General features: G+C 46.0%; 2 protein-coding genes across 3 annotated transcripts; one reads left to right on the top strand and one right to left on the bottom strand.

Moving 5' to 3' along the window:
* The first annotated feature begins 1326 nt into the window (after positions 1 to 1326).
* On the top strand, positions 1327 to 5393 carry LOC133921031 (uncharacterized). The gene is made up of 6 exons (XM_062365740.1): positions 1327 to 1616; positions 3138 to 3386; positions 3535 to 3708; positions 3797 to 3903; positions 4165 to 4472; positions 4614 to 5393. Exons 1-6 carry the CDS (start codon positions 1449 to 1451, stop codon positions 5168 to 5170), a joined length of 1563 nt encoding a protein of 520 aa, XP_062221724.1. The 5' UTR covers positions 1327 to 1448; the 3' UTR covers positions 5171 to 5393.
* Positions 5394 to 5641: 248 nt separating this feature from the next.
* Positions 5642 to 8863, bottom strand: LOC133921032 (protein HEADING DATE REPRESSOR 1-like). 2 transcript variants are annotated; one of them, XM_062365741.1, is made up of 4 exons: positions 8588 to 8845; positions 8327 to 8407; positions 6338 to 6690; positions 5642 to 6097 (listed from the first exon to the last, which is right to left on the bottom strand). In XM_062365741.1, exons 2-4 carry the CDS (start codon positions 8388 to 8390, stop codon positions 5879 to 5881), a joined length of 636 nt encoding a protein of 211 aa, XP_062221725.1. In that variant the 5' UTR covers positions 8391 to 8407; positions 8588 to 8845; the 3' UTR covers positions 5642 to 5878. The 2 variants fall into 2 exon arrangements, with proteins under 2 accessions (XP_062221725.1, XP_062221726.1); XM_062365742.1 differs by having other exon boundaries at positions 5964 to 6097; positions 6264 to 6690; positions 8588 to 8863.
* Between the last annotated feature and the right edge of the window lie 1601 nt (positions 8864 to 10464).

The following is a 10464-nucleotide window of genomic DNA, read 5'->3' as shown; positions in this document are numbered from 1 at the left end:
ACCAACTGACATTCTTTTCAAAATAATTTTTACTTTAGGGCATCGTCTTTTCATGTCGAAGACACGGGTTCGATTCCCGTAACAACAGCAGAAGATATTATTGCTCCATCAGAAGAGATTGAAGGTGGAGACCGGCATTGTGAGAATCAGGGAGGTGGCACGTCGGCTTAGGTGAGCGTAAGCTGCTGAGTGTGGCTACATCTGCAAGCCATTCGTTCTCTGATGTTTTGAAGGATTGTTTTTGGAAAGGGCTTGGTTTTTTGGTATAGCTGTGGTATTTTATTAACCTCATGGTTGTTGATGGGGAAGTTGTCTTAGTTGTTGATTTCAGTTTCAGTTTGTTGCTGATGTAGTGTTCATGGTTATGCGATTTTAGACTGTTTCGAGTAGTTTGGATGGTGGTAAGAGGGTGGAGCTGCCTTGGTGATGTGCTTTGTTTGTATCGCTGTTGTCAAATATTGATATTTTCTTTTCCCTTCCTTCTTGTAAGAACTGTGGCTTTCTGTATAAAGCTGAGCTAGTAGTCTTGTTTCTAACAAAATTCATCATGCTTGCATCTCAGAGTCCGCCCGATGTTGCGAGCCTGGAACAAAAAAACCTACGGTGCTCTTGCAAGCGTCTAGATCACGAGAACCGTTACGGCGAGCTGCAAGAACATCCTATAGCACTGGTATTGTCTATTTTTTTTTTTACCAAATCTGTCTTCTAAATTTGGGTCGGGTCATATTCCAAGATATTTTATAAATTTAATGTTTTTTATCAAATCGAACAGTCAAATCCAAATTAGATTCTTAACTCTCCTGTCCTGTCAGGTAACACCAGTACCGTCACTTTGGATTTTGGATTCTGGGCCTGCCGGTGTGCGAGTAGAGGCATATAGCCAACACTATCAGGACGGCCGAAACCGCATCGCCGTCGAGTCGCGTAAGCCGCGGCGCGAACTCGGTGGCGTGCTCCAGGCTTCCAGCCGGGCCGCCGGGGCCGCCGGAATACTCGCCAGCGGGAATACTTCAAGTCTGCAACGACGCCCGTGGAGGACGGAACGCAAAGATGCCAATTCCACCGTTATCTACTCCTTGCGTTGCATGTCATTGACAAGCCTGGCCCACATTTACCACAGGTCCCACGACGCACCTACCTTTCAACTTTTCAAAATGACAGTGGGCCCACTTGCGCACATGGACGGCGGCCCCCACGCGGGCCCCGCCACTCAATCCAAACCAAATTCCCCGCGTCCCGTCACAGACATGCGGGCCCAACTCTTTGTCCCCACATGTCATGCACACAGTACAACCTATTTCTGGATTCCCACTTTCCCAGGAGCCAGCCAGCCAGCCTGCCGGCGGAGCCAAACCCCTCGCCGCCTCTCGCCCTCTTCGCGCCTCCTCGACCGCGTCGAGCTCTCCTAGGGGCGAGGAGGAGGGCGGCTGGGATTTGTGGAGATCCCAATGGTGCAGCTCCCGGGCTCGGGAAAGCGGCGGGCCGAGCCGGCCGCCGCGGGGCGCGCGCCGCCACCGCCGCCAGCCGTCAAGATGGAGGTGGAGGAGGGGTTCGGCGACGGGAGTGGGCCTCTGCACAAGCGATTAAAGGCGACGCCGCCGCCGCCGCCGCCACAGGTAGGTTGGATCAGCCAGCTTCGCTCCCCTTTCTTTTTCCATCTAGTGTGATTTGGTTTGTTGTGACGGCGCGTGATTTTGGGGTGGGATTTGGGTTGAGTTGCCGCGTAGGATTTCGTCTACGAGGTATGTGGAATTGGAATCTAGTTGCTGTTATGCTGTATGCTATCGATGATGTACTCCTTCTGTGGTTCGCGGATTAGATGCTCGTACGAGAGAGAGGTGGCGCTCTAAAGGGCCTCGTTGCCACTCGTGGACGAATCTGGGAAGTTGTGCCATGTTCTTGCGTTCAGTTTGTTGCCGCATTGGTCATGTCTTCAGTTTTCGTTGTGATTGACTGGGTCGCTGATAGGGAGATAATCTTTTTCTGGTTTCATGACTAGCAGATGTCACGATGATTCATGGTTCGACTGGCTGAGATCATGATAATTTATCGGTCATATCGTGCTTCTAGAGTGGAAGTCTAAAAAGAACATTAGTTAGTTTTTATATTAAGTGTTTGCTAGGTTTAAAGATACCCAACTAGTCCGTGCCTACTAGAACGGCCCGAGGTACGACACTGTAGGCACGGTTTAACCACGGCACGGCCCAATGGTAGATGGGCCGGGCTAGCACAACACTAGCCGGGCCATGCCTGGGCTAATGCCTCGGTACAGCGGGCCGACGCAACACGACCCGGTTTAGACGGACTGGCATGGGCACGGCCTGCCCCTCCCGGTCGCCTCGCCAGTCGCCCCGTCCTGTCGCTGGTCGCCCCGCCCCGTTCGGCCGTTGTGCCGCCTGATCGCCCTGCCGCCGGTTGCCCCGCCCCGACCTCCCTACCTCGTCGCCCCTCTGTCGTGCCGCCCCGCCCTCGGCCTCCCCGCCTCTGCGTCGCCGCCCCGCCTCGCCCGTTAGGCCACTGGGCCGACTGTGCCGCAACAGTGCCCAGGCTGGTCTGGCATGACATAGTGGCAGATGGGCCGTGTTGTAGGCCGATGGTGTGGCACGCGGGTCGGCACGCACGACCCGTTACAGTAGCCGAGTCAATAGGGCCATGCCGTAGCTGGGACGTGCCGGGCTGGTCCAAGTGGCCCATTTGGTCATCTCTGGTTAGGTTCGACTGCGATTCATGTTTGCTACGTGTTTCCGGGAACCAGTTCTGCTGACTTACTAGAGGTAAGTCAAAGGTGAACAGTGACGTGAGTCTAGGTGAACAGTAATCTACAGTAATTTACTATTTATAAGGACTGTCTATGAGATTAGTGTTCATAAAATTTTATGCACGGGATTACTGTTCATAAAATCAGTGTTTGCGGGCACTGGTTATGGAGGTAATCAGTGTTTACGGGGTTACTGTTCATAAAATCAGTGTTTCCGTGTTTCGGAGATGTACCATTGTTCTAAAGTGTTTGCAAAAATATCTCTAATCATTGCTAACTGATCATATATTTTATATTAAGTATTAATGATTTGTTAAATTACTGTCTAGATTGCAAAGCCCTTTTATTCGTACTACGATTACCACATGACCTTTTGCAGGACATGGCTTGTGATGTACTTGATGAACCTAGCCCATTGGGTCTGCGGCTAAGAAAAAGTCCATCTCTGGTGGATCTGATTCAGATGAAGCTTATTCAGGCAAAATCTGCTGCAGGACAGTTTGTTGTAGAAAATAGTATTTCTGATACACCCAAGAAGAAAGAGGTTAAATCTGGGACTCTTGCAGCTGGTGAACGACTGAAAGCTTCAAATTTTCCTGCAAATGTTTTGAAAATTGGTACTTGGGAGGTAAGAAATTTTCTATTTATTGTTTCTTCGAGAACATGCAGTTTTCCTGTTTAATGTGATATATGTTACTGAAGGGGTGCATAACAAGGTACTACTTTGTAGCTTTCCTAAACAACTTAGTCTAACTGTAAATAATATTTTGGAACAGTACATTTCACGCTATGAAGGTGATTTGGTGGCAAAGTGCTACTTTGCAAAGCATAAACTGGTCTGGGAGGTTCTGGATGATGGTCTCAAGAGTAAGATAGAAATTCAGTGGTCAGATATTACCGCGTTGAAGGCAACTTTCCCTGAGAATGAACAAGGGACCTTGGATCTGGTGGTTAGTTCCTGGGAATGGCATGTTTTGTTATAGTCCTTTGCATCCTATCATTATTGCCTCTGATAACCTTCCATTTTCTTTTGTTCAGTTGGCCCGACCACCCCTTTTCTTCAAAGAGACTGATCCTCTACCAAGAAAACATACACTATGGCAGGCTGCATCTGATTTCACCAATGGACAGGCAAGCTTAAACAGGTGAAGAATTAGTGCATAATTCAGAGTCTTTTAGTGGAGAGCCTGTGAGCTATGTGCCTACTGTTATTGTTTCCTGAACGTGAATTACTTCTTGTATGCATATATGTTTTGTAACTGCATTGATAAGCTGACTTGCTAGCTAGATTTTCTTGTTTGGATTCAATGTCTGCTTTGGTGCCATTCCTTTTATTACATGCTGATTCCTTTATTTGATTCTCATTGCCTGCCTAAGGAACTAACTACTAAAGGATCTACATGCAGGAGACATACCTTGCACTGCCCCTCGAATTTGTTAAGCAAGAATTTCGAAAAGATCATTCAGTGTGATCAGCGGCTTAATGAATTGAGCCAACAGGCAGATATCATATTGGAAACTCCAAATTTTGAACCTAGGTGCTCTATTTTTGAAAATCCAAATGAATCAAAGGACCGCCATGGTTTTGATGACTTGAAGTATGAACGTGAAATGTCTTTGCCCGAGTTCCCTGATCCTGTTTCACCATGTGCTTTTTCCTCACCGTCCAAGAGGGTTGGACAACCAGAGTTTCCTGCTCAGCCAATAAACATAGGTAATATATTCTTCTGGCAAGCTGCAGAACAGATATGCTCACTCCCCCTTCTCCCTCCCTCCCTACCTGTGTGCGTGGGCTTATATGTGCTGCATATGTTACCTGTTGGTATAGTCGCCTCTAATGTTAAGGTGTTCCCAGGATCTTGTGCTGCAGATTTCCAGGCCAGTGGTGCTCCTCAAGAACCAAAGAACCCCAACTGGCGGAATCAGTTGATAGTGCCTGAGCTGAGAGCATCCATGTCTGTGAACGATTTCGTAAACCATCTAGGTAATTGCATAGCTGAGGAAAGGACTGAGGGCAATCCTCCTTTAGCCAATTATGAGGAACAATCGAAAGAAGTGCTGGAAGATCTTGTTCAGTACCTTTTCACCGACACACAAGGTCCGTCAGCCTCAGATGATAAGTATTTGATGGCAAGGGTGGACTCGTTTTACTCTTTGCTTGAGAAAGACGAAGTGCCATCCGCCATACCCAAGCCTGAGGGCATTGACGGTGGCGACTTTGGCGTAGTCGAAGTGGATTCTGATGGCTCTGGTGAGGATCTCAAGTCAGCACCTGCTAGGAAAACTGCAGGAGGCACAGAACCGCCTGCCATCTCCAGAAAGGATTCCTTTGGGGATCTGATGCTGAACCTACCTCGGATAGCATCTATTCCGCAGTTGTTGTTTGACATACCAGAGGATTCTGATAAATAAAACACGGTGGACTTCTGGTTCTCATTCCTCGAACTAGAGCAGCCGCTGTACAAATTGAGCAATAAGCCAGCACTGCCAGAATTGCGTTTTGGTCCTCCCTCTGTAAATGATTCATTAGATTTCTCCAACAGAATTGACTGTTCATTAGTTCGTACTGAGGAATCTCATGCAGCGTTGAAATGGCAATTTATTTACAATTTTAATGTACTTATCTTTTTGTTTAGTATTCTTTCTGTCGTGTCAGTTGTCTTCTGTTTCTCATACTCGGCTTGCTACTTCCATACGAGGTACGTTATAAGCTCTCTGATCATCAGATGTTGTCCCAAGAATACCAGTCTCTTTTCGGATGTGATAATGAATGTTACACCCAACTCATGACATAGGCATCACTGTGACTTGTGTATGCCGAATGCTAATCGAAATTATTGCAGATTGGTTAGCACTAATCTTGGCAAATTGAAAAGGGAAAAATTCATATAACATGTACATACACTTCCATTCAAATATATTATGTCGCTAGTTTCTCACATACTAGAAAAATTTGCAACCTAGAAAGGAGCAGGTACAATAAACAGGCACCCTTCATCTACAGGAAACAAGCCATTGAATGAACATAGATAAATGGAATTCTACACAAGATAGGTCTCTGGGATACTCTGAAACCTGTACCCAGTAAAACTTGTAATAGTCGAAAATGGAGAATACTGCTTAATCGAAGGAATCGGGAGGTGGAGCTTCTCCTTCCTCGTCGAAGCCCTCATTTTCGTCGAGCATGTTCATCAGCATGGACACCTGCTCGTGAAGCATAGAGTTCTCCTTCTCTATATCTGCCCGCTTCTTGCGTTCATCCGCGAGCTGCTTCTGGAGAAGCTCGAGCACGCGGGAGTCTTCCTCTAGCTGCTCGTTCAGTCCATTGATCTCACGGTCCTGCCACACCATTCCCATGGTAACATGCATCAGTCTATAATGCACATTTAGCAACAACAAAATTGCCTACAATTTACCTTAGGCAGCGCAATAGAGCAATCTCATATCATAGGGTAAAGATAAGTTAGTGTTTCAGGATTTCCAGCATTGACATTAATGCAATTACCAGAAATAATAGCATTTCATGCTGCACAATAACATGCTAATATGCAGCGGCAAACCATTAGAAAGATCATGAACCTTTCTGTTCATCTCTTGGATTGCAATCCTCCTCATGCTCTCCACAACGTCGACATTGACGAGCTTGCGTTTCTTGCCCACCAACCATCCCTTAGGATATGAGGCGGGCTCAAAGTCTGGTGGTGGAAGCAGCATTTCAGCGGAGCTGCGCTTGCCGTTGACAGGCTCCAGAGGCTCAAAGAGTGCCTTTCGCTTCTCAGATAAGTTAGCTTTTGGGTCCAACTGAACATCATCGGCTGTAATAGCTGTTGTCTCAGTTGCATCGTCGATCTTCATAGATTCTTCTTGAGCCTGCTCATTCGCTTCTTCAGTAGCCTCTTTGTCAGGTTCTTGTTGCAAGCTCCGGCCATTGGCTGGAACATACATATTGTTAGTCAGATCAAGAGTCAGTGCACTTCCCCAGTTAAAATCTAATGCACACATGACAACCCCGACAAGTAGAATGGGTTTCGGCTGTCATGTGAAGAGCTTATGAAGAGCCAAGGGATGTGTTTTTCAGTTCTTGCCTTCTTGGTTGAGTCTTTACAGCCTTTCAGTGTCTTGCAAGTATGCTACATGTATATACCATCCTTGACAAAGAAGAAAACCAAGAACGGACTGAGATAGCAGACTGTAATGCACATAGTATTCCCCACAAGATCATAAGTTCCGAATAAAAGTTTGAGATATTGTTTTTATCTATCTGTCAGAGAGTAATTCCAAGAGCTGGTTTATTTGACCTAAGCTAATCGGTCAACATCACTTGTTCTTAGAGAACACATTGGTCAGTATCAATTAGATGTAACATCAGATTGATCTGATTTAGCATTCCAAAAAGGCCCGACAAGAACGCTGATTAATCTGACCCACACAAACATACTGCCATCCAGACATATGCTATAGAATACTCATATACGAGTACAAGACTGTAATATACCTGATGTTGCATACTTGTATGTGTGGTTATGCCTAGACGGCTAGAACGATTGCATACTTGTCTGTGGCCATGCGTCCATGCCTAGGTAACTAGAAGCTAGAACGGTTGCAGTTATATTTGGCCTTGCCTAGAACAGCGGCAGAGAGGAACAGAAACAGACACAGAGCAGCAAATACTCCGAACTCTATTTTTTACAAATAAGTACACGAAGTCTCATTCCACAGCAGCAAGTTAAAAGGGAATAATATGATTTCTTGCTGCAAGCATATTCTTGAGAGTCGAGACCACCACTAAGTCATCGACTGCTGCAGTCCTGGGATCTTAGCGGTGAAGACAAGCAAAGGGGGCCGCATCTAAATGTGACAAGAGATCGAAATGGACACCGAAGAGTCAGACCAGATTCACGTGAACCACCAAACGGGTCGTTAATAATCACCAACCAGCAGTTGGTAGCACGGGTGCCTGATTAGCGTGCCCGGTGAATTAGTCTACTCTATCACTCGTGTGAGCTGCCAATCATTCATCCCGACACGAAATATCTCACTGGCACATTCCAGGGCATCAGTACCAAAACTTGTGAACAAAAAGGAAAATGTTCTGGTACCAAACGAAAAGAAAATTGTTTTCGTAGGAGGGGATTCCGGTGGCTCGAAAGTAGCCGAGTTTACGTTAGGGGTGCAGCTTAATAAAAATAAGGGTAACTACTGACCCTCTTTAGTTTAATTAATTATATTAGTTTTCTAAAAATTTACTTAATTTGCAAAAATAGTATTATTGGTTGAACTAAAAAAAAGCCGGTGGGTTCACCAATTTGCATCCTCTTTTTTTTTGGGTGTAACTCTAACTGATTTACGACCTATATGATTTTCCAGAAACTTGCAGAAAAGTGAACTGAAATTCACCAGAATTAAATTCACGAAGAGAATATCAGATAGGGATGGACGAGTCAGAAGAACACGATTATTTTGTTTTTTTTTTGGGGGGGGGGGGAGGGGGGGGGGGGAGCACCACTTCAAATCAGCGAATTCTATAAATGTTTTTTATTTCTAGCTAGGAATTCATATAGCAAGCACCTGATCTCCTCCTCAACTTCCAGAAAATCCTTGGGGGCTCAGCGGGAGCGGGCTCCTCCTCCATGCCTTGCTGCTCCCTCCCTGCAGCACAAAACAATTGCACCCATCAGCTGCGCTGCTAAATCTCGCGTCGAAGAGGCAACCACCCGCCTCCGCTCCCGTCGCCTTAAAGTTCTCCTCTTTCTAGGCCTCGCCTCCATGAGAAAGCATGCCATATCAGCGGCGGCGACGACGACGACGACGAAACAGTCAGAATCTCACCTCTGCTCCTTGGCTACAACTCCAAGCTAGCTCGGCCCCCTTCTGCTGGTTGCCGCCGCTACTTTCTCTCTCGCCGTCTTGCGCGCGGTGCCTTGTTGGTTGCGCTATCTTGTGGTTCTGGGCTGAGGGATGGATGTGTTGGTTACGAGCCTTGGAAGCTACTCCCGTTTCTTGGCCGTGTCGTCGTTGGCTTCGGTTGCACTTCTGATGGACGTGACGATGTCAGGAACGGCGTTTCTGCGACGGTAGCGCTCGTCGGCGTACTTGGCGGTTGATTTTTCCGGATCCTTTGTGGTCAGCACTCAGCAGCTCCCTCCCTGCTAGTACTATTTGATTCTGTCCAGCGCAGGGTCAGTCAGTACTAAGCTCCATTACTGGCTTAGTTTGGCAGTTAGTTGGTCAAAAGAAATAGTTTTCATACGAAATGTTTTTAAAATTATTTAGATTCCTGTGACCAACTGAATTCATTAAATGCCAAAAAAAGGAACACTACAAAAAAAAAACTCACTATCCATCCAGAACGTACAGCTAAAACTTAGGGGCCAGATGCAAGACAACAACTGCTCCCAATTTCGTCCAATTTTGCTGCACTGGCACAGTGTCACCTGCATGCGGCGTGTGAATGCAAAGGCGGAGACCATGTGAACAACATGTACTTAGCCTCCAGTACAACACTTTCTTTTGTGATGCATACGTTAACAGGCCGGCTACCAATCGCCAAACTGAGCCCAATAGCTAACAATAGGCCTGCCTCCTTTCATAGTACGGACTAGGCCCAATGCACCATGTCACAATGCCAGATGGATGAGAACTGCTGCTCCAAGCCGCAAGGTAATGCACATAACCTAGAACCAGCATATAGCAGACTATCAGGTTTATCCAGTTTGACACTGTCAATAGACTGCAGATTCTAGCTATGGCAACAAAGTTTTTGACAGGACATGTCCAAATGATTCAGCTCCCTATTGAACTCCAATGATTGCTAATTACACCACCAAAAGCCTACAAAAATAGGGTATTTAACTTCGATTTGCATCGCCTATACCAAAGAAAACTTCTGTCAATAGCTATGAGACCTCAGCCTCTCTATATGCGTTCTAAAAGGATTTTTTTTATCCTATACCATAGCTCATCAAGCTATGAGACACTGGGAAGGCTCGTCAAGACCGTAGACAGACTCAATGCAACTGTTGTGGAATGCATGGTGACAAGCCAGAACGGCAACGACTGGAGGAACAGAAGCATCATGGCCAGCAGTCCTAAATGTAGGAAGGTCTCTCCTCGCTAACAATGTCATCATCTAGAGATAGCATGTTTCCTAAATGTAGTAATGTTGTCTTCTCATCCCTAACAGCGTCACATCATTTGCTTACACCTGCATATTATCAGCAGTTGAAAATCAGAAAAAGTTAAATTGGGATTTTCTTAATAGGACTAGGGGAAAAAATAAATGGACGTGAAAAATTGATTTAGTAGCACCACTTCAACTATCAGCAGAACATAATGACTACCGTAATAATGAGAGAGAGGAGCTTACCTTACTTGTCTTGATTTTGAGTCTAATACTCTTCCTGAGACAAAAATCAATAGGGCAACAAGCCACACCTGGCAGGCAGAAATAGTTCTCCATTTCCAACTCAGGCAGCAGATTTTCTACCCAAAGCGACCAAAACACACGTGGCATCACCATAGGAAAGTGGCGAAGAACGAGTATCCTGACACTCTTCTTGCTGTACTTGCCTAAAGCTAACTGGTATTCAAGAGAGTGACACTCTACATGTCTCAGACATTTGAATAAATGCCGTGGGTTCTTGACATTGAAGTGATTGGCCTGATGGTGGAAGAACTTAGCTAGCAATTTATCGTCTCTCACAATG

Source organism: Phragmites australis, chromosome 6 (genome assembly GCF_958298935.1).
Source record: "Phragmites australis chromosome 6, lpPhrAust1.1, whole genome shotgun sequence".
NCBI classification, from domain to species: Eukaryota; Viridiplantae; Streptophyta; class Magnoliopsida; order Poales; family Poaceae; genus Phragmites; species Phragmites australis.
Note: the sequence above shows the minus strand (reverse complement) of the source record. Positions and strands in the feature narration are given on the sequence as shown.